We start from the raw sequence: 27,809 nt of genomic DNA on the forward strand, positions 1-27,809 counted from the left end.
GTTAATTAAATAAAAAATTATAATTAGTAACTTATCGGTATTTCAAGGACTTTAAGTTTTTAAAAATATTTTTACAAAACTACAGAGTATTTTCAAATTTTAACAATTTAAATAGCAGTTTAAACTTCAATAAAATTTAAATATTTAACAGTTTTACTATAAATACATCTTAAATGCATTTATAATATATAAAAAAATATGTATAATTATTTTTAAAAACTTTTTTAGTTAATTGCTCGTAAATAAAGACATGTTCAAAAGCATAAAATAAAGTTACATGTAAGTGCATGTATAAATACTTCAATATGATAAAATAAAAATATATATCGAGTAATTTTTTTTCCCTTTATTCCCATTATATTTAAAACTTTAGTTTGTAATTGTTATAATAGAAAGCTTCAATTTAAATCTTTTACCAGCACAAATTTGAACAGGTCTTATATTTAGACATTTATTTGGCGACAAATAAATTATAAAAACACGTGTTTTGGACATAAGACTGTTATATATATAATGAAGTATTTGCTTTTTGCAAAAATGTTGTGTATAATATATGATATATGTAATTTTTTAAATATAATTAAGTAAGCTCTTTGAATTTTGTATTTTTATATGTGCGCGTGCGTATATATATATATATATATATATATATATATATATATATATATATATATATATATATATATATATATATATATATATATATATAAATTAGTAGAAAATCACTTAACAAAAACTTTTTTCATTTTTCAATTTTTGTTAAGTGATTTTCTACTAATTTATAATTGCTCTGTTCTTTTAAGAACATTGAGCTCTCTATTTTGTAAAATACATTTTAAAGTTGTTTAAATATATATATATATATATATATATATATATATATATATATATATATATATATATATATATATATATATCCTCTAAATTTTATTATTACACCTCTAAATTTTGCTCATGTGGGAAAACAATTTTGGAGAAGACTTGTGTTATAAAGTATGTTTCAACTGATTTTTTTTATTTTGGTTTAGAAAGTTTGTTTCTTATCTTCTAAGAATAAATATTCCGAGAATAGTTACTGTCTAGCAGAAACATTGTTTACATTTGGTTGTGTAACACCAAACTGATAGATTGAGCACATGTTGCAGCTATTCTTGTCAAAACTCAAATATAAACCAAGGAGTAAACAAAAAAGTTTAATAGAATCATATTTGTTATTTAATAAAAATTTTTGTTTTATGAAACTTACAACTTCTGTTTAAAATAAATTTTCTTCGTCTTTTACAATGAACATGAAATTAAAAATTTAGAGCCACCATATTTTTTTAGTTTTGTTTTTAAAAGTTACTATCAAAATTGTTTATTATAATTTTTAGGCTTTTTAGCGAACATTTTTACCGTCATGTTCTGTCAAATATTTGGAAGTATTAAACATTAAGTAGAGGTAATTTAATTTTTGATGGGCGCATTTTATCATTTATAATGTATAAATTTATTTACTTATTAATGACACAATTATTATTATTATTTTATTATACAAAGATACCATATAAATTTATTATTGCAATGTTCTTTAAAAATATCAAGCACTCTATTTATTGCAACATATATAAATATAAGTATATATATATATATATATATATATATATATATATATATATATATATATATATATATACATACATATATATATATGTATATATATATGTATATACATTTCTATATGTATATGTGTGTATATATATATATATATATATATATATATATATATATATATATATATATATAGACATATATATATATATATATATATATATATATATATATATATATATATATATATATATATATATATATATATATATATATATATATATATACATATATAAATTTATAAAATAAAATTAATATAGCAAAATAAATACAACTTTAACACATTGTTGTATGAAGTTTATTTTTATCTATACTGTTGATTAAACAGATGTAAACCAATCCAGAGACTGCAATGATACCCAAATTTGCCACAGAGACGCCGTTGATACCTAAAACAGAAGTCTGTTAAATACGTCGAAACAGCATTTAATCTCCTTAGTGAACAGAAAATTTTATATTTTTCTGTCAGGGATATAGATCCAGACATTTTTTATTTAACGATTAACTTAAACTTTTAAATCGCGGTTAAGTCTTAAGATGTTTAAAATTAGGTTTGGTACAAACATTTTTTAGCATATAAAAATGTTTAAAAATTGTTAAGTTTATGTGAAATTTTATTGTTACACTTTTTGACAAAAAATTGATAGTTAATTGCGCTAATATTTTTAAAAACTTTTTTTTTCCAGCTTTGTTTCTTTCTTTTAGCTTTTAACTAATACGCAATATTTAAACCTTCGAATGATGCAAAATTCTTTTTTATGCCACGAATGCAAAAGTCCAATCTTAGATAGCTTCTTGTTAAACATTGGTGGCAATGAATACTGGCATGAATGTTGCCTAAAATGCCGCGAATGCTGTGAAAAACTCTTCCGAGTATGTTACAAAAAAGATGGTGGTATATTCTGCAAGTACGACTATAAACGGTTAGTTTATTTTTTTGTAACATTTTAAAGTTTTCATTTTCTTTTTTTTTTAAAACTAAAAATGATATTTAAATAAAAAAAATGAGTTGCCAAGACAGTTCCTTTAAATATAGAAACTGCTATCAGTTTTTTTTAATTTTTTTGAGTAAATAAAGTTGGATTAAACAAGTTTAATTGACCACTTTACGTTAGACATGCAGAACCATGGATTTTTAATTGCCAAACGTTTTAGTAGTTATGTTATGTTTGTAAAGGTTTTTTAACAAACAAAATGACATCATAAAAAAATGTATCAAGCAATTGGTGTGATGATTTTATAAAATGAATAACGCAAATCAATTTACGAGTCGTTCACTTAATTACGTTATACGATTTTTTATAAAAATTAGTTCAGGTTATATTTGTTGTTTGAAAATTAGCTGCATAACAATAAAACATAATTTCACTCCAAAATGATTGTTAGAGTAACTATCGCCACAATCTTATAAATCTTTTTTTTTTTTCTTTATTTCTATTATAATGGTTTCCCGTTATATTTTATCATTAATGAAAAGATTTTTGTTTTTAAAAAAAAAAATTTCTTAAAAATTAGTGAAATTTTTAATGAATTGGTTTGTAGTCAATCATGGCGATCATGATGAAAATAACAATGATCATATTTTAATGACGACGGCAATCGTATAGACGACGGCAGTCGTATAATAAAACATTGACTTTCTAAAACTTTGAGCGAGGGGTGGGAGAAAAGCTTTTAGAGGCAGTTTGGCTGTTCTAAAATGTTTTAAATTGGTAACAAAAAAGAAGTAAATACAAAATTATACGGCTTTACAACAAGGTTTAAAAACGATTAGAGGGCTGCAACTTTTCACATTAAAATAAAAATAAATGGATTAACGTATAGCAAAAAATTAATTATTGGCTCAACATAAAAAATAATATCCTGTGAAAAAATGTGTATTGTAACACTTCTGGCAAATTTTTTTTGATAGTAATTACATTATTAAAACCATAATTAATTGCTTAATAGTTTCAAAGCACCGTCGAATTTTTTTAATATTGCTTATGAGTGTAAGTTATAAACTTTGAAACTAATTTTGAAAATCTGAAGGTATTAATATATTAGGTAATTACAAAAGTGAGAAAAATAAAAAAATAGTCAGAAAAAAACAAACAAAAGCCCGGCAACATTCAAATAAAATTAATTATATGAAATCGTTTAATAGATTTTACGCGACAGGACGATTACAAGAGATTTTGCCTAGAAGGTAAAGCTGCCAATGTTTTGAGTTATAATCGATTGCTTGATTTTTTATCAAAACTATAAAAAAATCTTTAGCTTTGTTTCTCTTTTTTAAATAGAGAATTTAAAATTTTAAATAGGTTTATCTCATGTTTAATCTGTTTTAAATGACTTATGTCAGAAAAGATATTAAAAAAAATGATATATTAGAAAAAACACTTTTTTTAAACTTTTTTAAAAAATTTTTTACAAAAGGAAGCAGACCATCGTCATATAAGTATGATGGCCGAATGGCCATCGTCATTTAATATAATAGAAAAGTTTGGAAAGGTTGACCAATTTACAATTTTCACAACTTTTAAAAAAATTTCTAAATTGAAATAAATCTTTATTTACTTGTATATCAAAAGTAAATATAATAAATAAAAAAATAAACTTAAAGAATATTTAGACAAATGTTGTATTACACAAATATTATTCAGAAAGTATAGAAATAAATAAAATTTAGATATAAAAAAGAAATAGAATATAAAGTTTTGTAGAAATATCGGCAAAAAAAAAAATCTTTGTTAAAATACGTGATAAAAGCAATGTTAAATTGCAAAATAAAATTTCTATACAAAAAAAAAGAGAAATAAGAAAAGGAAAAAAATAGATGAAAAAAGGTAATTTTAATTTAAACAGATATCATCAAATTGCGTACAAATACGCATCTTTAGGCATACCTTGCATCCTATAAATGCAAATAAAATGGTAAAGACGTTGAATGAAGGGCAAATAAAACGTTATTAACCAAATACACAAATGAATTTAAATTAAAAATTTTTATAGCCTTAAATTCTGACGTCCTTATAAATGATTTCAAAATTGTTTCATAGAAATGCAATTACCATAACAATATATAGCTGCTACGAATACATAATGTGCAAGTGTAAACTCCAAATAATTATTTAAAACTATTTATATCATAAAGTTGCGCAATACAGTTTAACTTGAACTCAAAAACAGCGAAATGAGCATTTGCAAAATCTTAGTTTTTGTATAATTTATTTAAATTAGAATTTATTTATTTTGCTTTTTTAATTTTGATTTTAGTTCATGCTTTTTCAAAATTTTAGCTTATTTGGAATAAAATGTGTGGCCTGTAGCAACATCATTGCACCCAATTCAATTGTCATGAAAGTGCTTGATACTAACTTGTTTCACATAGATTGTTTCAAGTGTCAAGATTGTGGGAAAATGTTAGAAAAAGGCGAAGAATATGTTTTTAAAAATCAAAAACTTTTATGTAAAGCTGATTTTAATACGGAGCATATTTGTGATAATGACGAAACAAAACATGATGGTGACGACATAAAACATGATGGTTAGTAGTTTTGTCTAGGTTTACACATGCGTATACAAATGCATATATGAAGAAAAATGAAAGTGAAAATAACCTCAAACCCCGTCTATTTTTAAACTATCTATTATTAATACTACGCAATATAAATACTTTACATTAGCCTTTGCTAACCTTAATTTGAGTGAAATGGCATACGACTCGTATGATTCAAAAAAAAAAAAACCAACTAATAGATTTAATTAATAATGACGCAAGCACTTATTTAAGGGTGGTGCTTAAACAATGGGAGGCGCTTATCTTTAAACGCGTCGACTACTACTTAAAAATAAAATGGCCAAGCATTTAGTTTATTTAAAAATGTCACGTGTGTCGTCGCCTTAAAGATCTAGTTGATTTCTTCCCCGTTTTATTAAATAAGCCTTTCATATATTTTTAACGCTTTGTTAATTTTTTGGCGTCGATCAGGTTTAATAGATTTAACTTTTTTTTAATTTTTTTGAAACTTGAGAAAAAGGTTTTTATGCCGTTTAGTAAAGGTTATTACTTTTCACAAATCCCCATTTTGAAAGTTTTTAAAATAAAGGATAGTTATAGCTAAAATTTCCTTTCTTTTTGTTAGCTGACGTATTTAGTAGCAGCGATGAGTCAGATAGCATGTCAACTACAAGCCCATCTAGTTACGAGAAAAACAATGGTTATAAAAGACCGAGAACAATTTTAACTACGCAACAAAGACAAAATTTTAAAACAGCTTTTGAGCTTGCTCCAAAGCCTTGCCGTAAGGTAAGTTTAAGTGTTATTTGCTGCAAGGTTTTTGTTTTTAAAATTTTATATTTAAAAGTATTTATAGATTAAAACAAAAACGTATTTACAGATTAGACTGAAGTATGAAACACCCACTACAAATGATAAATAACTTCGGAACATTTTTTGTATTTTTTAAATTATATATATATATATATATATATATATATATATATATATATATATATATATATATATATATATATATCTGCTTAAGACTCGAAACAGAATGTTTGTTGACTTGAATTTTTCTAGAGCAGATGCAAAATCATTGATATAAAATAGACCTTTATTTCTTGATAGATATTTACATTTCTTTTTTGGTGTTGCTACCAATTTTTGCTTCTTTTTACCTCTTTGCCCAAATTCTTCTCATCTAAATTCAAGGTCTTTAATTTTAGATGGTCTCAGCATGGGATTGCGGCAAATATTCTTTGAAAAAGACAACTTTCAGACATAAAGAAAACTTCATACTTGGGTATGTCTATACTTATATCAAACAAGAGTGCTTTTTAAATTATTTCTGTGGTTGGAGACCGGGAACAATAAAAAACCTAAAACTTGTACCCCTCTAACTCGAGGGATAAGGGTCATAATTTGTTTTAAGAAAAGAATTTAGAGTTTTATGCCACTAATATTCTAAAATAAATTTATATCCATGGTAACAAGTTTTAAATTTTATTAGTTAAAAGTTTTCAAACTTTTTTTTATTCAAATAATCAAAAGTTTGAACAGTGTTCCATGTCTGAAAGTTATCTTTCTTAAACATCAAAAAGTTTTTGCAATTCGTGGGCAACCAGTTATTTGAATTATTTGTACATAAAGGGTTTGTCAAACCGTTTTTTTATCGGCAGCTTCTATTCTATCAAATAATGCAGCACCAAGATTGCAAATTTGACACATTCCAGCCATGCATGTGCAACTACAGATTTTTATTTTAACATTTTTTTCGAACACCAACCACAGTTTATGATATACATAATTGATAAATTGTAATCTTCAATATTCTAATTTCAAAATACAATAATTACAAATTGTTAAATTATGATACTTAAACCAATCAGATGTTTAACAGTTGCCTCCGATTGAGTTTTTTTTATCATTCAAATTTTTACTTCCAAATTCTGATGAGAATAATACCGTTAATTGAAATTAATAAAAACTTTGTCCATTCGGTCATGAAATAATATAAACGTATCAAGTTTATGTTTATAATCTAATTTTAGTCTCAGAAGATTTTCTCAACATCTTCAGCTTTTTTTCTAGGAAGAACATTTTATATTGAAGCAAATACACAAGCAACTATATCATTATTTACTGTTTACCTTTAGTTCCTTAATTTCAAATAGTTTTTCATAAAGCCGCTTTTAGTCCCTTGTGGCTCATAAATTAGAAAGTGACTTTAGCCGCTTTCTACTTAACTTTTTTTTAAATAACTTAATCGCTTGCATTAGGTTTGTTTTTAAAAATAAACTCGAAAAAAGTTTTTTATGGGTAATTAAATATTAAACATCATTTATACATTTTTAATGACTTGATAGACGGCTATGTCCTGTATTAGATTGATCAACGTTATTAAAGTGCATCAAAGTAGGAAACAACCTTTTGGGAACAATCTTTCGGAAACAACTTTTCGGAAACAACTTTTCTCCAGTATAGTTAACTGCAGCAGCGTACAAAAAAAATTCGTAACACAAGGTTGATATAGAAAACGTTGATTAAAATATTTTAGATCGCTATGTTTATTGCTATGGAGATCAAGCAAGAGTGAATTTTCGCTTTTTTTCACTAACTTTGATATCTACTCAAACGAAGCCGCGGAAATGGTGGCGTTTATTTGTAAAAAACGAGTCAATATTGTTAGGATATTGATAGCTCCCTAAGCATGCAGTATGATAGTTTTAGCATATTTAGAATATTTATTTTTCACAAAAAAAAAGACAGCCAACTGTAAATTTTTTTTTGACGACTCTTATGTCAATCTAGATGGTCTGCAACTCCTTATTTTATCAAATCTCTTCATGATAGTGCTCCGGATAACATTCACAATTGCAGTCTTTAACAGTTCTATTAAAAGTCCTCTCGCTTTCGTATTGGTTTGTAGAACCTGAGTATCGTCTTAATTTAGTGTTATTAGGACTTTCTATAGGTTAAAAATAAAAAAAACAAATTCATAATATAAAATAGTTTCAATGTTCAATAGTTAGATTAGAAAAAAAAAAAAAAAATGATAATAAAAAAACTGTATTTGGATTTATATATATTATTATTATTATATATTATTATTATTATTATTATTATGTATTATTATATATAGTGTTAATATGTAAACATTGATTTTACTGCCTTTTTGTTTGAATTTGATAATTTAAAAAAAGTTTTAATTTTAAAACAAAATTAAACAATTAAATCAATTAAACAATTAAAGTCAATAAAAAAACAAACTAAAACCAATCCAACAGTTATCAACTAATCCAATAGTTATCATATGTATCATATGTACAAATAACTTCATGCAATTATAATACAGTACATTTTGAAATCAAAAATAATTAGATGATGTTTATTTTCTTTTGTAATTTGTGTCACACTCTCGTTGTAAAAACCAATAAAAATTGCCCATCATGCCTCACACTGTTTGTCACTGACTGCACATAGACTGGGTGGAACAAACTTAGATGGGAGTGCAAAAAGTGAATTTTTATCCCATATCCTTGTATTTTGTTAGTACTCTTTAAACCAACTCTTCATAGTTCTCAGACCTGTGGTGTCTCAAAAAGTTAAAAACCACAGCCACAAATGCATCCCAGGTTGCCAACTGAGCAGGCTGCAGCTGTGTCTTGAAGGTGGGACCACGAATTACTTAACGAATTTGAGGTCCGGTGAACACACCCGCACTTATTTTCGCTAGTGTAAGAGTGGTCTTAAACTTCTCTTGAAGAAAAATGCGAAGCCACCCGAATCATTGCCCAGAGCCTTCACAAAATTTTTGAACAGTCCAAGCTTTATGTGAAGAAGGAGAAGTAGTATTTTGGTAGAATCAATAAAAGACTTATATCGTACATTGGAGTATACTCACAGTCCAGTTCTTTCATTAAACCGTTAATGTCAGTCCAATAACAGATACTGTCATTCTTGTCATAAAATTAGCAAGCTGTACATGCCTATTATGAAAACGTGAAATTGTTGTTCCGCTTTGTAACAAATTCGATTGTTGTAAACGAGATCCAAGCAGTTCTGCCTTCTTCTTCGTTAACCGCAGATCCCTCACTAAATCGTTCAATAAGAGTTTGGCCAATAAGATGAGGTATCTTTTTATCATCTATAGGTTTATATGCATTACTCTCCTGCTCCCTGTGACTTTTTTCTTCATCATCGTTGCTTTCGCAATCAAGGCATATTGGAGGATTGGGAACTGGATTTTGTTCATTGTGTGGAACAGGTTTCAAAGCAGAGCTTTGGATAATGAATTGCTGATTTATTTTTCTTGGAGTATCCAGCAATATTTGTCATGCAGAAGTAGCAGTCAGAATGATGATCTCTTGGCTCTCGCCATATCATTGGTACTGCAAACGGCATAGACTTTCTTTTGCCATTTAGCTACTGGGTGAGCCCCACAAAACAAACACTGCCGCAAATTAATGGCACCTAGGTTCTGCCTTGATCACATACTTTGACGCCAAACTAGTGATGATAGGCATCTTCACTTTTCTTGTAACGTGTTTCCGCTGATCACGGAGAGTGAGATGTCCACGGATACAACAGAAATAGTCTGGATAATTCAAGTAACCCCTTTTAACTTTCTTCATATTGTTTTGAAAATACTACACAATCAGTCTAAAATAAAAAAAAAAAACATTTAAAAAAAAAGTACACAGCACAACAAGTGTACAACAATATTAAACAATATAAAAGCTAGCTACAACATGTCTTATTACCAAAAATGTAAAAGTGATATAACTCAAAAACCTGATGTGATACAAATGTTCTGATTACACCACTGTAATCAGTATGTCAGAATTAGTCAGACTGACAGGTTTTTTCTCAGGTAGCAGACCGAAATTTTTTTTTGGTTCCCTGTGTTATTGTTCACAGAAGTTCTCATCTATTTATATTATACATTTCTTACACAAAAACGAATCTCAAGTTCAATTGATACACCGTGGTGTATCAATTGAATCAAGTATTACTAGTACGCCTTTTCTTATATTATAACACTTATTATTCCAGATTACTAAACACTTGAAAATTTAACACGGAAAAAACCTCGTACTCAAGGCAATTTTAAAATATCACAGCGTCTGTAAGATATTTTGAAATTCAATTAAAAGAAAAAAAAAAAGATCATAAGTCCAACGAAAATTGCTGCCGTTTTATAAGCTTTTCGAGGTCGAATTCTGCATTATGGCGCATACTGTATATTTTGTACGTTCGCCCACATCTAGAATTTGCAGTACAAGCCACCGTTTTCAGCTCAAGACATATCCAAACTCAAGCAAATTCAACATTGAGCCACAAAACATATTGCCACCCTGAAACACCTTCCGTATACTCAAAGACTATCAAACTTTCACCTGATAACACTAACTGAATGACAAGAAAGAGGAGATCTTATCCTGCAATATAAAATCATGAGCAAAGTTGATAAAGTTAACTTTCAGGTTCCTCAACATCGATCAAACACGGAATCTTTAAAGGACGGTTTTCGGCCGCGTGGACACACTTAACAACTAAAAGCACAACTTGTCCGAAACTGCGCTGAAAGAAACAACTTCTTCACCAATGGTGTTGAAAAATTATGGAATTCTTTAACCCAAAATGCGTTGGACGCAAAGAGCTGGAATAATTTCAAGCACGAACTCTTTCTGCTCCGGCATCTTCACTATAGCTGAAATTGAAAAACTGCATTTTCATAACAGAGAGGCCTGGTGTGCCGCCTTTGTCAACAATTTGTAATTTTTTTTTTGACCATGAATAAACCAAACCAATAAAATAAAAATGTTTGAAGCGAAAAAACTCAGACCGGAATTTCTTTTTTTTTTTTTTTTCAAATCTCCTAAATGTTTAGGTGCAATGAACATCATAGTTTAATAATATGATCTGTTATGATCGTTCATTCGCAGTTTTTCTTCATTAAGAGCTCTTTCTTGGTCGGAATTTTTAAATTTTTTGCAAAAATTGATAAAAATGTTATATTTTGACAACTATATATAATTAATATGTCTCAGAACAGACTAGAACTAAGATCTGTAGTGGGTTAACGTACTTTTTTCGCGTTAACTTGATTTTAACTAAAATCAAGTTAACGCGGTTACGCAAAAATTATTTAAAGAAATGGTGTTCTTTATTTTCGCTATTAAGGGTCGTAAAAAAGGTTTTAAAAATTATATAAAATAGAGAAAAGTTTCTTTGAACTCTATAAATACCTGTAGCAAAAAAAATTATAAAACTAAAACCCTTGTTTGGGCATAATACGCGGACAAAATCATGGTAATTTCAAATTAAAGAATTCGAATAATTTAAAAACTTTCTCAACTACACAGAGTAGTCACACTTAAAACGTTTTGAAAATATATTGATAAATATTTATTGATCATTCATAAAAGTCTTAAGTATAAAGTTGAAAGAAAATTTTTTTTATAGAAAACTATAAAAATTTTATTATAAATTAAACTTAAAATGAAACGAAACTTGTTAAATGTGACTATGACGTTTTTTTAGGATGTGCTCTTTATTTAATACAATACTTTTATCAATACTTTTAATTATTAAATTCCTCATCGAGGCAAGTTGTTACTACGCAACCGGGTTAATAGGTTTAAAACTAATAAAATAAATAACTCATATATCAATATCAATATAGAATAATATACCCCAATAACTCACAACATTTGTTGATCTTATGCTTTTGTTTGTATGTAGCTAACAAATATGTACATTACTTGATACAAGATCTCTAAATGCTAACAGCAATAATACTAACAATATGAAACATCTTTGCAATGGTATACTGCTGGATAATGCCACATAATAAGGGGTGTAGCGGATCGGAAATTTTGAATTCCGGCCGGAACCGGATTTATATATATATATATATATATATAATATATATATATATATATATATATATATATATATATATATATATATATATATATATATATATATATATATATATATATATATATATATATATATATATATATATATCGGAACCAGATATATATATAAATATATATATATATATATATATATATATATATATATATATATATGTATGTATATATATATGTATATATATATAGTGCCGGTTTATCCTACGGACACACTGGGCAAGCGCCGGAAGGCCATGGAGTTTAAGGGACCAGAGCATCTAAGTGAATTTTTGAAAAATTTAATTTGAAAGAAAAAACATTATCGGACTCTATCCTTGACTTCCTCTCGTGTCCCAAAGATTTTTAATCTTTGCAACAACAGCGCATACGACGTATCGCAAACTGGACGTTTTTTTTAACGACTTGAAAAAACTTTCGAGTTCGAACATAATGTTGAGAAAAGAAACAAATTTAATAAATAAATCAAACCAATACAAAAACAACAGATAGTTATAAAAAAGCAAATTATTAAAAAAGAAGATAACAATAAGATAAACGTAATGGAATAAAGATTAAAAATAGTTTAAACAAAAGATGAAAAAGAATTACAACAATTTTATATAAATATATAATCGAAAAAGAGAAAATACATTTTAAAGCCATTGCACAACAATTATAAAGATTTCTTTATGTTAAACCGCTGTTAAATTTGAATACTAAGTGTCAGGGTTAGAGGCCAGAAGATATAAACTAGAGGACTAAATAAAAAGAGGACTAGATAAAAACAGAAGATATAAACTAGAAGATAAAAAGATAGAGGCCAGAAGATATAAACTGCCGGGAGTAAAAGAAGTACATATGTATATATATATATATATATATATATATATATATATATATATATATATATATATATATATATATATATATATATATATATATATATATATATATATATATATATATATATATATATATATATATATTCTGTATTAGGCATCCTATGTTTTTTAACTATTTAAAAGTTAACAAACATTAAAAATAAGACTATTGTTGTAGGCAGGTAACATTTTCGATGTTTCGATGTAATAACCTAAAAGTCACAAATTCCGGCCAGAATTCCGGTACATCCCTAAATAAAATGTATTGGGTGCAAATACATAATATACAATAGTAAAAAACTTTTACGCTCGAAAACTTAAAAAATATTGGCTAGCAATAAAAATATAAAAAAAAGTTACTTAATTTTTTTAAAAGAAAAAACCAAATATCTTTCAAGCATTTAGGTGTTGTTAACAACAACTACATGGTCTTGATCTAATGATCTAATACCATTATTTATTTAATATAAACTTAAATGATTAAAATTTTTTTTTACTATTTATTGCAAAATAATTGGATCAATTTGTTTAAGTTCTTTATATTCCGAAAGTCTAATATTATTTCATTTTTAATATATTATTTACAGTGGTTAAAACAAAACGAACTGTCTAAGAAAAAATCAGTATTCTAGAAAACCTAACATTGGAAATTTTTTTTTTGTCACTGAAAAAGCAAAATGAAAATTATTGTACATACCTATTGAATATTTAAAAGAATAAGGTATTTATTAAAATGGTTTACTCTGATCCTTCTGTTACTTGTGTTCTAAACAATAAACTGATATTTCTTAAAAGTATTAGGATATATTTTTAAAATATTATTTCTTAAAAGTAATAGAAGATATTTTTAAAAAATTATGAAGGACTCTGACAACGTGCCCTACAATCACATAATACATATGCGAGATAATTTACAATATATATATATATATATATATATATATATATATATATATATATATATATATATATATATATATATATATATATATATATATATATATATATATATATATATATATATATATATATATTACAATTATAAATAAGACCACTGTTATAAAACAAAAACTAGTTAGCCGGAACAGTTTTTTTTAAAGTCGATGGAATTAATTTTAATTTTAAAGCTCTTGATATTTTTGGCGTTGGCGATGTCAGACGGCAAGTTATTCCAAATATTAACAACCCTGAGTGAGAAAGAGTATTAACGGACATTGAGTTTACATTTTAATTTGCGTAATTTGAAATTATGTCCTTGAGTGCATATATAGTTGTAATTAAAATGAAACTTTATTCATTTAGGCAAACTAAATTGTTCACAATTTTGTAGCAATTAATCATGTCTTACTTAAGGCGACAAATTTCTAGTAGTTCCAAACCAAGAATTCTAAGTCTATTTAAATATGAAAAGTTATTTAGATTAGCAATTTTCTTGGTAAAACGTCTTTGTACTCTTTCCATTTTTTTGTTCATTTCAGTGCGGTTTGGAAACCAAACCGGAGATGAAAATTCTAAGATCGGTCTTATATAGGTAGTGGAGGCCTTTACGATAACACGTGGATCACGACTTTTAAAACACTTGAGGATTAGATTCAGAGATTTAGATGTCGTCAAATGTTTGATGCGCGGAAAATATTTGAAGTATGATTATTGTAATTTAAGTAAGAACCAATGGTCACACCAAGATCTTTTGGGTTTGTAGACCAGGTTAAATTATGATCTCCTAATTGAAAGTTGTAATTTATAACTTTACAAAATGAAGTAGGCGCTGTTCTATGAGTAAAGCATCTATTGTTGGCTACTTTTAACTGCCATTATTTTGACCAGAGATGAACTTTAATTGGCAACAGCAAGATCGTGACTGTAATCGGCATCCTTAAATGAACTACATAGCTTGAAATTGTCAGCATATAACATTAGAGAGCAATTAAGATCTTTTACTATAGAGGGTAGATCATTAATATATAAAAAGAATAACGTTGGACCCAAAACGCTTCCCTGTAGAACTACACTTAGGATGCTGGTCGGATTAGATAGTGAATTTCCAACCAGAACTTTTTGATATCTGTTGGAAAGAAACACTGGTATCCAATGAAGCAGGTTATCTATTATGCCAAACATTGCAAGTTTTTTCAAAAGGTTTTGATGAGGTACAGAGTCAAATGCTTTTTGAAAATCAATGTACACCACGTCAGTAATTAAATTGCTGTCTAAAGCTTTATTCCAGTCATTAGTTGACTCTAGAAGATTTTTGCACGTAGATCTTTTGGATAAAAAACCGTGTTGATTAGGTGTTATTAGATTATTTATATTAAGATAATCAGCAATACTTGAGTTAATAATACTTTCCATGACTCGACTGCTAGCGCGTGTGAGGGATATAGGTCTATAATTGTTAGCACCTGAAAAAGATCCTTTTTTAAAAATAGGGGAAACTGAAGCTTGAAGCCACTGTTTTGGTAACGAGTTTGACGTAAAACTTGATTCGAATATATATGAAAGCGGAATGCATTTTATATGTGCTAACTGTTTTAAAAGTATTTTTGGTATACCATCAGGTCCAAATGATGTGCAAGGTTTTAGATTTTTAACAAAAGTATTTATTTAAGTACGAAAATTGATCTTAAATCCTACGAAATCCATCTTAATATGTTCACTAACAAAAATATTTATTTATTTACCTAAAAACGATTAAGTTGTCTAAAATACCAAATTATTTTAGAAAATTATTTTTTAAATTTATTTCTATAATTGTTTATGATAGAGAAATTTATCCTGATTAGGAATTGTAAAAATCAATGTAGAATAGGAAATATTTTTTAAAAGCCAACATTTTTATTTGCAATCTATTAATTAAAAAAAAAATCAAAAAAATCCACCAAAATACCAGTATTTGTTATATAACCCACAAAAGAGATGATCAAATATTTAGTACAGAAGTTCTTTAATTTATTGTTTTCCTTTATCCAAACTTCATGCATGTTCATATATGCTTATTATTAAATTTCAGTCAATGTAAATACGTTTTTTGTATTTACATTGACTGAAGGCATATGTTTTTTAAAAACTTAAGGCATTTATTTTAAAAAATATATATCTTAAGTTAAACTTCAACTTTATCAAAAAAATATATGCGTTATGTAAACTTTCAACTTTTTTTTAAAAATATTTGCGTTATGTTAACTTTCAACTTTTAAAGACTAGAATGCGACAGAAAAACATTTTTTTTCATTAATAATAATAATTATTAGCAATGATAGTAATTAGTTTATAGCAATAGCTGTTTAACTAATAAATTTGTTGATATCTTCAAAGACATTATTCATTAATTCTTTGTAATCTTTTTCACTAACTAAATATCAAATTTAATATTGGTTTGAGATCAAATTTGATATTGGTTTGATATTGTTGTGATTTTTAAATATAAAATTATCTGCGAAGTTGATCCATCAGTAGTTGTGGATTCAAAATTACTTCTAAAAACTGATATACCTACAATGAGTAACCATAAGTAACCATTAGTTTTTGTATATTTATTAGATACGTGAAAAATTATCCAAAGAAACAGGTCTAAGTGTTCGTGTTGTTCAAGTTTGGTTTCAAAATCAAAGAGCAAAGGTGTGTTTAGTATATATTTTTTCAAAATGAAAACAAATTAAAATTAATTATTTTTAATCATTAATTTTTAAACTTAATTTATATATTTCTTTAAATATACAAATGTATACCGTAAAATCACCATAATTCGGTCACTTAAACTTTGAACATTCATATCTCAGGCATAAATAAACGTTTTTTCAATTATTTTTTTTTCTGAATTATATTGACAATTTTATCGCTAATTTATAATGTAAAATAACAAAAATAAAAAAAAACATTATATATTTTACTTCAATTGAGAAAAGGTTCGACCGAACTTTCAATAACATCTCATAAGATCGGTCACTATATACATTTCCATCAACACATCGCAATATTACAAATTTAACATAAAAAAAAAGAACTTATAAGTTAAAAAACTTAATAGCAAAAAATCAAAAATTTTTTTAAGCAAAAAAATTTATTTAGATGATAATATAATTATGCTGAACTTTTATCATTATTTTTAGTGTTTGCTTATTTGAAGTCTAAATGCACGATTTTGAATTTTTTACCAATTTACAAGCGAATTATTTCGGTGCACTTAAAAAATTTTAATTTGTAATTGGTTCACGTTCACTAAAGTCACATTTTTCACAATCAACATTTGACAACACTCCCGCTAATTGTTGTTTTTATCGTTTAGTGACGAATTGCACAAAATCCAACCCAGTGGGCACGCGTCGTCTGGAGGACGTCCGCTGGACGTCTCATGAACGTTCAGACGTCCGACGGACGTCCCCAGGACGACGCATGCCCACTGAGAAGTTATAGTATTTTAAAACTTCACTGATTTGACCAAAAAGAGTACTTAAAATTTCAAAAACTTTTTTTTTCAGATATAGTTAACTTGGTTACTCTTAATCATACTAGGGCTAAATTTGATCATTTTTCTAACACTTATTTAAGATTTCAATAGATTTCAAAATTTTGGGTGATAAAAAGAATAGATAAATAAATAGAGTGCATAATTTCAAAACTCTTGTTTTGCAAACGAATTATTTCAGCAGATTTAAACAAACATAATCGTATTTTTATGGTTCTTAAGCACAAAATCCAACAATTATTATCGGATATAAAAAAGTTTGTAAAAATTGAATTATTCATGCATTTTTGTTTTTTATTCTTAAATGAACAAAGTAACCAAACTTGGGCAATTTTACGGTATTTGTAATTTATAAACATGTAACTTTTAACTTCCTTTGTATTATTTATTATTATTATATTTTCTCAAACTCTAATAGCTGAGCGTTAAGAACTCCTAATGTTTGTATGTGTTATTGTTTGTATGTGTTATTGTTTGTATGTGTTAACGTCTCTGTGTTTGTGTGTGATTATGTTTGAGTGTGTGAATGCGCACTGTGTTTGTGTGTGATCATGTTTGAGTGTGTGAATATGTACTTTTAAAATTTTTATTTTTAGTGTCATGGTGAATTTTATTTTACAAACTGTAAATTTATTTAAAATAATAATATTATAAAAAAATTTTTTACACGACATAAAAAAAAATAGAATAAAAAAAATCAAGCAAAACTAACAGCAAAAATAATCGAGTTGTGACTTGAAAACTTTAGCTACTGGTAGAAACTTTTTGTGTTGTTATTTCTGTTTTTGTGCTCAATACAGCATCTCTTTTTTTTTTTGAACTTGTAACTTTTTCAGTTCATGTCAATTGTTTTGTCAGAGTCAAAGCCGCTCCTTTTTGTGAATTATTTTTGACTTCAGATTCAATATTGTCAGTTATTTTGTATAATATAAGACTCAGATACTTTCAAATATTTTGAGTTGTGTAAGCCACATGTTTGAGCCAGACTTTTAAAATCAGTAACAAAGAAGTCTAAGAATTTACTTGCGTCTTAATTATGTAAGCAAAATTTTCTTCGTTCTTAAACCAGATTTACTTTGTAGTTTATTTTCTAAACCTTTGAGCATTTCTTCAAATGTGACATGATTATTCTCAAATCCATTGCTTTCCTTACTTAAATATGAATGTCTTCAGCTGATTTCTAATAATTATGTTTTTTTGCTTATAATTTGATTGAAAACAAAGTTTTAAAAATGTGGGAATTATAATATCATATAATAAATATATTTTAATCATCTATATAATGTTATATAGTTTGTCTTTTGGTTAGTTTAAGGAATCGCAAATACATTTAAATCAAATACAAATACAAATATTTAAGAAACTTTATAATCAAATACAATATGAATACAAATATGACAAGCTAGGCTATTTTTACCAAACACAAATACGTATTTGACCTCAAATACAAGTGCATATTTGAGAGTATGGCAAAATAAAAACACTTATTTGAGAGCATGGCTTGAATCCCATAAAGGAGAATGAGGGAAAACGGAGGAAAAGCTAGGATCAAAGACAAGGCACATATGAGTTACAAAGTTGACTACTTGGGTAAAAGATTTAAGGAGGTAAAATATTTGAGTTTTAGCTCAGCAAGGTCACCAAGGTTACCGGAGTCAAGCCATTCAATATGATGATTACTGAAGTCACTATTATTAAAAATATTTAAGATAATTAGATGGAATTTGATCAGAAATAACACCACAAAAGTACAGTCTTGGTAAAAAAAAGATAGGTAAAAATCAAAAAGAAGCGTGATCAAATGAAGTGGTATAAAAGCATGAAAATATATTTTATGAATTAGAAGAATTGAATTGATTTATGAATTAATCCTACAAAACCACGTGATATATAGCAGGTTGCACTGAATATGTTGTCAGGAGCAGTTTGAAAATTATTCTAACTTGATTTCAATGTATTAGTGTTTGGTGAATATCACTGCTTGATACTAAGGGTTTTAAATCTAATTTTAAAAAACGTGAAATTTTTCTTTCAATTCTACTAATACTTATATACATATATAAGCTAAAAAGTTTTGAAAACGAAATCCTGGGCGTTCCATCATTGTCAAAAATTGATACTTTTTGAAATCCAGAAAATAATATTTTAAAAACTTTTGTAGTATTTTATAACTCATTTTAAATACTGTAGAACAGGATCCAAGGCTGCTCATTGTCTTTGTCTTAAAAGTGCGGGTAATTTAATATACAATAATAACTTTAATGGTTTTATAGATGTATTGCTAACATACCGCTAATATTCTTTTGTTTGCTCTGTACAATATATTCTGTTGTTTTGTTTGTTCTATACAATACAAGTTTTAAAGTATTAGAAAAAGCACACAAATATCTTTTACCTTTTCTAATTGAGCAATGAAATCATATATATATTATTATATATATGATATATACTTATTTATATATATTATATAAATAAGTTAAAGCATGCTTTTGTTTAACTAGTTTAAATTTTCTTAGGTCAAAACAATTTTTTCGAGGTAAAATGTTTTGCTGAAATTCACTTTTTTGATTCCGTTGACTCTTTAACAGCATAGCGCTTCAAAGTTTTTATTACATTTTATGTACAGTCTTTGATGTTTTCTATGAAAAAAATCCAATAAGTTTTTGACTTCTATCAAGAAAATCTATAAGGTGGTAATTTAATAATTACTTATTCTAAACTTTTGGATATCAACCAGGGGGTATAACTGAATTATTGTTATCATCATCATTTCCTCCAATGATTTGAGAAATTTATCACAGTTGGGTCCGTCCAGTTTGTAGCCTTTAACCCCTGCCACATTACTGTTTTTATGACAAAAAAGATTTTAAGCTTTCAATAATTATAAGAATGTCTTCAAAGGTATGTCAAAAAATCCTAAACTTGAAGCTTCAAAAATGTTTTTATCCTTGGAAAGAATAATCTTAGCACTTTGAACAGCAGATGTTCTGGTTCGCAGGAACCTAATCCCCTTTCTTATTAGTTTTTTTTTTTTTAGGTGCCTTAAAAAGTCCTTACGGTCTTATCATAGAGCACCGCGGATAAGCATTTGAATGGAAGTTCACGCCTCCTTCCTTTCTGATGTTACAAAACTTACCCGTGGTTTAAGGTAGTGACGTTAAACCACGGATCTCTAGTTTCTGAGACAAGCGCGCTATCCACTGAGCTACGGCTGCTCTAGTTAAAAAAACCAGTGCAGTTTGAGTTTAAACTTTCAATGCAGAATTTTTCTTTTGAGTGAACAATATAATCTTTCAATTTAAAAAAAGTTAAAAATAAGGTGCTGCGCTTATTTGATACTATACAACAAATTGGACATTCTCAGTTTTGTTGATTTTCTGGATTTCAGATAATATCGATTTTTGACAAAGAAGGAATGATTTGGATTTTATTATCATCATACTCGAGTTTATATATACATGACATTTTATAAGATTTTATATATACACATATTATTAGAATCTGAAAAAAAATACAACGTCTTTTGAAAATCAACTTCAAATCCTCAAGTCAAGCAGTGATGCGTGGGGTTAACCTTTTAGTTTTTTCTTAACACTTTAACTCATTTAAATTTTAATTTAGTTTATAAAATTTGGTTTTTAGTTTATATTCATCTTATATAAGTTTTTCAAAACTTCGTAACAACAAAAGTTTGTTTAGATTTTTTCAAGGTTTTAATTTTTATTAGTCGTAAGCAAAACGGAATTTTTTTCGAAACCATGGTGATACAGAACAGATATAAGTTTTGATGAAAACAGACATCAACATATAAATTTTAAAAAACAACAAAGTTTAAAAATTTTACTATTATTATTTCGCCATAAGGAAATTATTTACAAAATTTGACTTGAATAAAATGATATACACGGCTGGGGCAAGAAGACAAATTCAGTCTTAAATACTAAAAAAAATATTTTCAGTACATTTACAAAACTTGTAAATTATGTTAAAATTTAAAAATTAAACAATACTTTGCCAAACAAGATTTTTTTTGCATGTTTTCTTAGTAAACATTTACTGCAGATAAATTCAGTTAATGAAACGTCTGTAAAATGAAACCAAAATCATTTCAAATGAATTTAAATCAAAATCTTGAAAAAAATAAATAAAACAATAACAATTTTTTTCGTCCAAATATTACTCAAAATAGAAGTTCAACTGCCATGCTCTCGGCACGCCAAGCTGTCGGCAAGAAAAATTTATTGCTATTAAGTATGAAAAAACATTTAGTTGATGTAAGTTTTGTTGAATCACATACCTGGAAAAATTACATATTATTATAAATCTTGTTTAACGTGTTATAAGTTTTTGCTTTCGGTTACATTTTAAACTGAGATTTTGGCAGTTACCAGTTTGACTGTAAGAACAAAGCAACTTATATTTATTATATTTTATTGGTACAAATAAACAAAAGTTTTCACCAAAACTGAAATGTTTTGATCTTTATTTTTAATGTCTTTGAGTTGCTAAAATGCCCTTGTGAGATTGTGAGATTGTGAGATTGTGAGATTATTTGAATTAAAATTTAGATAAGTTGAGCTAAGACTAAGGGCACGACGTGGGTAAGTTGGTTCTTTTATTCAAGGAAAAAAACTATGTTTTTTTTTCCAGAGTTTTTTTGCATTCTGTACTTGTACAACTCAATTGGTAAGTAAAAGTCAGCCCAAATTAACGACCTGTTATTATGAACTAAAATAAATACGATTACATTATAATGAGTCGACACTTCAATTATAATGCTAACAATTTGTTGTATATAAGTTCATTTTTTTTTTCTTTATTCATTTACTTATTACTTTTACTTATTTATTTATTATTTATAATCTTTTATTAATAATCTATTTTTCTTTTTAGCTCAAAAAACTTCATCGAAAAGAGGAAAACGAAAAAAAATTAGTCATTTATAAATGCAATACAGGAAAACTAAACTCAAAAAAAAACAAATGTAAGTATTTGAAATACTTACATTTATAAAATAGTTTGGTAAGTTTTAATAGTATAATTGTTATAATTATACAAATAGTATAATTACTATTCAAAATAAGCTTTTAAATCATTGTTTTTGGTACAACTGAATACAAAACTAAAACTCATATTCGTATTTTTAGCGCCATCACCAAAGAAATTTTCTTCAAACGATTTCAATAAAATAACCAGTTTAGTTGGCGCAAACGACCAACCTCGACCAAGCTCTCCGTATTTGCAATCTCGAGAAATTAAAAACAATAAAAAAACAATACAACCACTTCTTCATCAAAAATCACCAATATTTACAGTGCCTGATTGTGATACAGTTCGGCATCAATCAAAAAGTAGTGAAACAACTATGCATCAACCAAAAAATGCAACAAATTTTAAATATACGTATGAACATTGTGTCAAGTCTACCGCATATACACCTGTACATAATCACACGGTTATAACATATACCACTGGACAAAATTCTAATATTGGTAACAACTTTGATGAAAGTATAATCACCAACAATAATGTTTCAGTGACAAGAAATTATGATACTTATCCTATAAACAATGCTTCATCGATGAATCAATTATATTCGAAACACCTTAATTATCCTTTAGTCAATCAATGTCATTTAATGCCGCATCTAATCAACACATATCTGTAAAAAAAAAAAAAAAAAACGAAAATAAAAATATACACAAATACATTTTTACAAATTCTTTTTGTTATCGTTTAGTTGTTAAAATTTGCCAACTAGAGTGATTGGGATACAGCCCCCATAATCGTATTAATAACAATCGTATTATTAAAAGTCCCCGTAATCGTATTATTAAAATGTATTAAAAAAGTAAGATTAAAAAGTACGATTAAAATCGTCGATTGTAAAATGTTGCAGTAAAAAGAGGGAGATAAAAAAATTTAAAAATTTTTTGAATTCCTTAAATTTTTATGTTAAGGAGATAGTACCTTTATAAGTATGTGGTGGGTTTATAAGCATGCGATTGTACGTTTATAAGTATGTAGTGGTGCGTTAATATAACCGCTAAACGGTTAAAAACTATTTGCTATTGACTTAATTGTCAATAGCAATAGTTTATAACCATAAATAACGAGTTTTAAACTCAAAGACCAATTTTTGTAAAAAGTATGAGAAATTTATGAGACATTGCGAGTAAATTAAAAAACATAAATAGAAGGAATGAATTACAATTCTGTGTGTGACCTTTTATTTTTCTCTGTTTAAACAATTAGAAGCTAACAAGTATGCATAATATAACAGTATGCATAATATTATGATTTTCTTAAAGAACAATTACAGGAAAACTATTTTTACTATATTTTAGGCTACCAGAGTGTTTAAATATGTATATTTTATCATTTTGTATATTTCTTGTATTAATGTCGCAATACTTTTGAAAATATACAATGATTTTCTAAACGCCATACTCTAAAACTCTTTACTCTAAATATATAATGACTGCTGTTTCTCATATAAAATATATTAAGTATGAATTGTAGAGGTATAACGTTTTACTTGTAATACTCGCAAACAAGTAATTTTTTTAAAATATGAATTTTAGAGGTATAACATTTTACTTGTAATACTCGCAAACACGTAATTTTTTTTTAAATATGAATTGTAGAGGTATAACATTTTACTTGTAATACTCGCAAACAAGTAATTTTTTTTGGCATGAAAGCATAAGTTTGAAGACATTGTAAACTTTCATTAGAAAAACGTGTATTTATGTCCAATATCAACGCTGTAAACTGATCACCTGTAATATTCTTCCGTTGTAACTTTGTATATTTTCTTGTATATTTTCACATCATATCTTTCGTTGTACTATTCTTTTGTAGGTAAAACTACCATCTTTTACAGTTGTTTTTTTTATCTGCGGCTCCAAAAATTTCCTTAAACATTTCTTCGCAGTTTTCTCTTTTATGTTTTCAAACATTTAACAGGTATTTAATGCAATTTTTTGCTTTAAGTAAATCTTAAAATTTTCTTGAAACAACTGACTGATCCCATTCGTTAAGGAGAACACATGTACTGCACAGCCTAAAAACACAATAAAATCACTTTCTCTAATTGATAATAATAAAATTCTTGCTTTTAATGAAGATATTCCGTCATTCTATTTAGATATATTGTCTAGTGCTTTAATTATTTGTGGAAGCTCAACGCTAAACGTCAGCAGAGCATCATGTCTTTCAACCCATCGAGTTTTGCAGAGGGAAAGCAGTAGTGAATTTAGCATTTTTTTAATAATAAAATTATTAAAGCTGTTGAGTGTTTACTTAGTTTACAATATCCATCGCAAGTTTATTATAGATTTTTAAAAACACCTTCCTGCTTCGACAGCATCGCAAGTTTATTATAGTTTTTTAAAAACACCTTCCTGCTTCGACAGCTTCCTTGTGATATGTTACTTTTCGTGATTTGCAAGATCTCCGTCCTTGCAAAACAGTTTAGCAAACACCTGTAATATGGTAGCTTATATAGCTTCTGAAGTGCAACTTGGTTGTGTGATCCTGCAGTCTGGTGCTATGAAAATAATGCACAATATTTGCAGTATAGTCCCTTTTTTCTATCTGAATGTACTAAACATTTGTATTGTTTCATATGAGAGTGATTAAGATATCGTTTTTCTCGATTATTTTTCTTAATGTGAACTGAATGCGGCATTTTGTAGTCAGTTGATGGAAATTCTAACAGGTTTTTTATAGTTATATCATCAATCGTTGTACCGACAAAGTTTCCAATGACATTAATAAACCCAGCATTTGAAATCTGACCTACACATGTTTGACAATTTTAGCGGTTGCAGAGTCAGATTGAGACTCACTTAAAATCTGTTCATTTTCCGAAATAGACATAACTATGTCAAATGAGATATCATTCCTTTTCTGTCTTTCTCCGTTTTATGTCTTTGTCTAGAAGTTCTGATTTCTCATGTTTAACATGTTCAATAGCAATACTAATACTAATTTTCGTTGGTTGGTTGCTGATGCGATTTTGAGTTCATTCGTTCTTTTAATATTCTTAATAGTAGCAGTAAAATTAGTTGCAGGTATTTCAACAAAATTTTCTTTCTTCGGTGCTATAAAGAATAAATCTAAACTACGCTGCAACCGAAAAGGATGAGTTCTCTTCATTTTGTCTGGAAAAATAATAATAATTATGGCAACAATCTATAACTTTTTATTTTATTTTATTGTAAACTGGTATTAAACTAATATTACAAAATTGTTTAAAACTACTGATTTTGAAAGTAATTTTTTTTTTCTGTTTACTTTAAGTGCTGTTTATTTCAATAACATTTGATCAAAAACTTTACTTAATCATTTAATATACTGGAATTTATTGCTGTTAGGGATCGTTCATAAAGTACGTACGCTCGGAGGGGAAGATGGGTCTACAGATGGCGTATATGAGATGAGTGGGCAGTGGGTTGATTATATATAAAAGGAGACTCTAAATTAAAAAAAATATCATAAAATGTTAGATAAATAGGTTAAAAGCGTAGGTACTTTTAGGGAGGCAGAGGTACTCAAAAAAGCGTATTGCAAAATGTGGGAGGGAGAGAGGGGGGGGGGGTAAAACGAAAAAAAAGCGTACGTACTTTATGGATGACCCCTTAATAAGATGAACTGAGATAAATGTAGAGATAATTATTTAAAAGAAGTTTAGAGAACAAGACAGAAAAAAGCTGAAAAACATTAAAAAAATAGTATATACAAGTATAAGTACAACAATATGACAGAAAAAGAGTAATATTCAAACAAAAATTATATAAAAAAGATTTGTGAGGTTGCTGAAAAATCGCCCTCCCTTTACTTGATGGTCTGGATCCGCCCCTGCTCGCAAGTAATTTATTTTCATAAAACTAACTTTTTTTTTTTTGTTTTTTTTTTTTGGATATATTTTGCTGTTCATACAACAATATAAAAAAAAATTATTCCATAATAAAGAAGAATATATATATTTATATAAACAGACAGGGGCTCAAAGAAGATATGGATGACCAGAGTCAGCACAATCTTTTCATAGAGTCCCTATGTGAGCTTTTAAAAGTGCCAATAAAATAAAGTTAATATAATAAAATAAAATAAAAATAGAATTAAAAAAAAGATAAAGAACAAAAACTCCGTTAAAATCTTCAAAAAAAAAGACAAAACTCCGTAAAAAAAAAAAAAAAAAATTTTTTTTTAAAATAGAAAGAAAGAAAGACAATAAGAGGAATGAATTCCTTTGAGTATATCAAAAAATTAGGTTAAAACGATAATGTATATTAAAGAGACGATAGTGCATTTGTTAAGTTTTAAAACTGTCATAATTTCAAAATTTCTTTTTTTATGTAAAACTTAAATGAATTCACTGTTTTCACCATATTGATGTGGTTATTTTAAGACTGTTCCATATCTTAGGCCCTCGATATGTTATACTATATTCTTTGTATTTAGTTAGTTTACGAGCTAGTGTGTATGTTAGCCGTTTGATCTCAGAGAATAGTTATTGTTTTGATTTATCTTAAATTTTGTTTCAAAGTTTTTCGGTGTGAGATTTTTTAAATAATAATGCATAAAGATCATGTGTTGAAATGTATTTATCTCGTATATATTCATCATCTTCATTTCCCTCATTAATAGCTTCGCATGCTCAAATTTGTTTTTCTCGTATATAATTGTGCAAGGATGTTTTTGCACACTAAATTTTCTATTAAATTTAGAGGGTTGTGGGCTTGCCCATGCAATGTTACCATAATTAATAAAGCTATGAATTAGGCTGAAGTATATTAATTTAAGACTTTGAGTATTATTTAAAGAACTAACTCTATACATTATGCCAATAGTTTTTTTTATTTTTGATTCAATGTATTTTATGTGGGAAAGGCAAGATAAGTTTTCATCTACATAGACTCCTAGGTACTTTAAACATCCTTGTTTTTTAATTTGTTTACTATTTATAGAAAGAAAAGGTAATTTAAGTGGCAGGTTTTCTTCCTGCGTCTTTTTATAAAATAATGTATATTGAGTTTTGTCTACGTTTATTGAAAGTTTATTAGCTCTGAACCATTTACTTTTAGCAGCTCAATATTCATTTCACCACATAGCTGATTAATATCACTATTGGACACAAACAAATTAGTGTCATCAGCATACATAGTTGAATTTATCTTATTTAATTATCTATTATCTTATTTATTATCTGAATTTATATTATTTAATCAGCATACAAAATTGAAATACATAATTGAATAACTACACTAACTCGACAAGCTTGCAAGTTCTGCGCGTGACTTTCGTGTGTGCCCATGCATGAACTGAATTTAAACGATTGTTATGACTCTAGTGCAATCCTGTAACTTTCTAAATATTTTTACTAATATATAAAAAAT

At 27.0% G+C, this 27,809-nt stretch overlaps 1 protein-coding gene across 2 annotated transcripts; it reads left to right on the forward strand.

The window, feature by feature from the left end:
- The first annotated feature begins 1,050 nt into the window (after positions 1-1,050).
- LOC101239718 (LIM homeobox transcription factor 1-beta) lies at positions 1,051-23,123 on the forward strand. Of its 2 annotated transcripts, XM_065790261.1 has the most exons (8): positions 1,055-1,179; positions 1,374-1,441; positions 2,356-2,573; positions 4,932-5,179; positions 5,778-5,941; positions 16,479-16,556; positions 22,297-22,387; positions 22,551-23,123. In XM_065790261.1, the coding sequence occupies exons 3-8, from the start codon at positions 2,389-2,391 to the stop codon at positions 23,069-23,071; spliced, it is 1,287 nt and encodes a 428-aa protein (XP_065646333.1). In that variant the 5' UTR covers positions 1,055-1,179; positions 1,374-1,441; positions 2,356-2,388; the 3' UTR covers positions 23,072-23,123. The 2 variants fall into 2 exon arrangements, with proteins under 2 accessions (XP_065646334.1, XP_065646333.1); XM_065790262.1 differs by lacking the exon at positions 16,479-16,556 and having other exon boundaries at positions 1,051-1,179.
- Positions 23,124-27,809: the final 4,686 nt, after the last annotated feature.

This window comes from Hydra vulgaris, chromosome 02 (assembly GCF_038396675.1).
Source record: "Hydra vulgaris chromosome 02, alternate assembly HydraT2T_AEP".
NCBI classification, from domain to species: domain Eukaryota; kingdom Metazoa; phylum Cnidaria; class Hydrozoa; order Anthoathecata; family Hydridae; genus Hydra; species Hydra vulgaris.

Coding starts and splice junctions, on each gene's coding strand:
- LOC101239718 (XM_065790261.1), top strand. CDS start 2,389: ATGATGCAAAATTCTTTTTTATGCCACGAATGCAAAAGTCCAATCTTA. Junction 5,180..5,777: donor TGACGACATAAAACATGATG/GTTAGTAGTTTT, acceptor TCTTTTTGTTAG/CTGACGTATTTAGTAGCAGC. Junction 22,388..22,550: donor AAACTCAAAAAAAAACAAAT/GTAAGTATTTGA, acceptor TCGTATTTTTAG/CGCCATCACCAAAGAAATTT.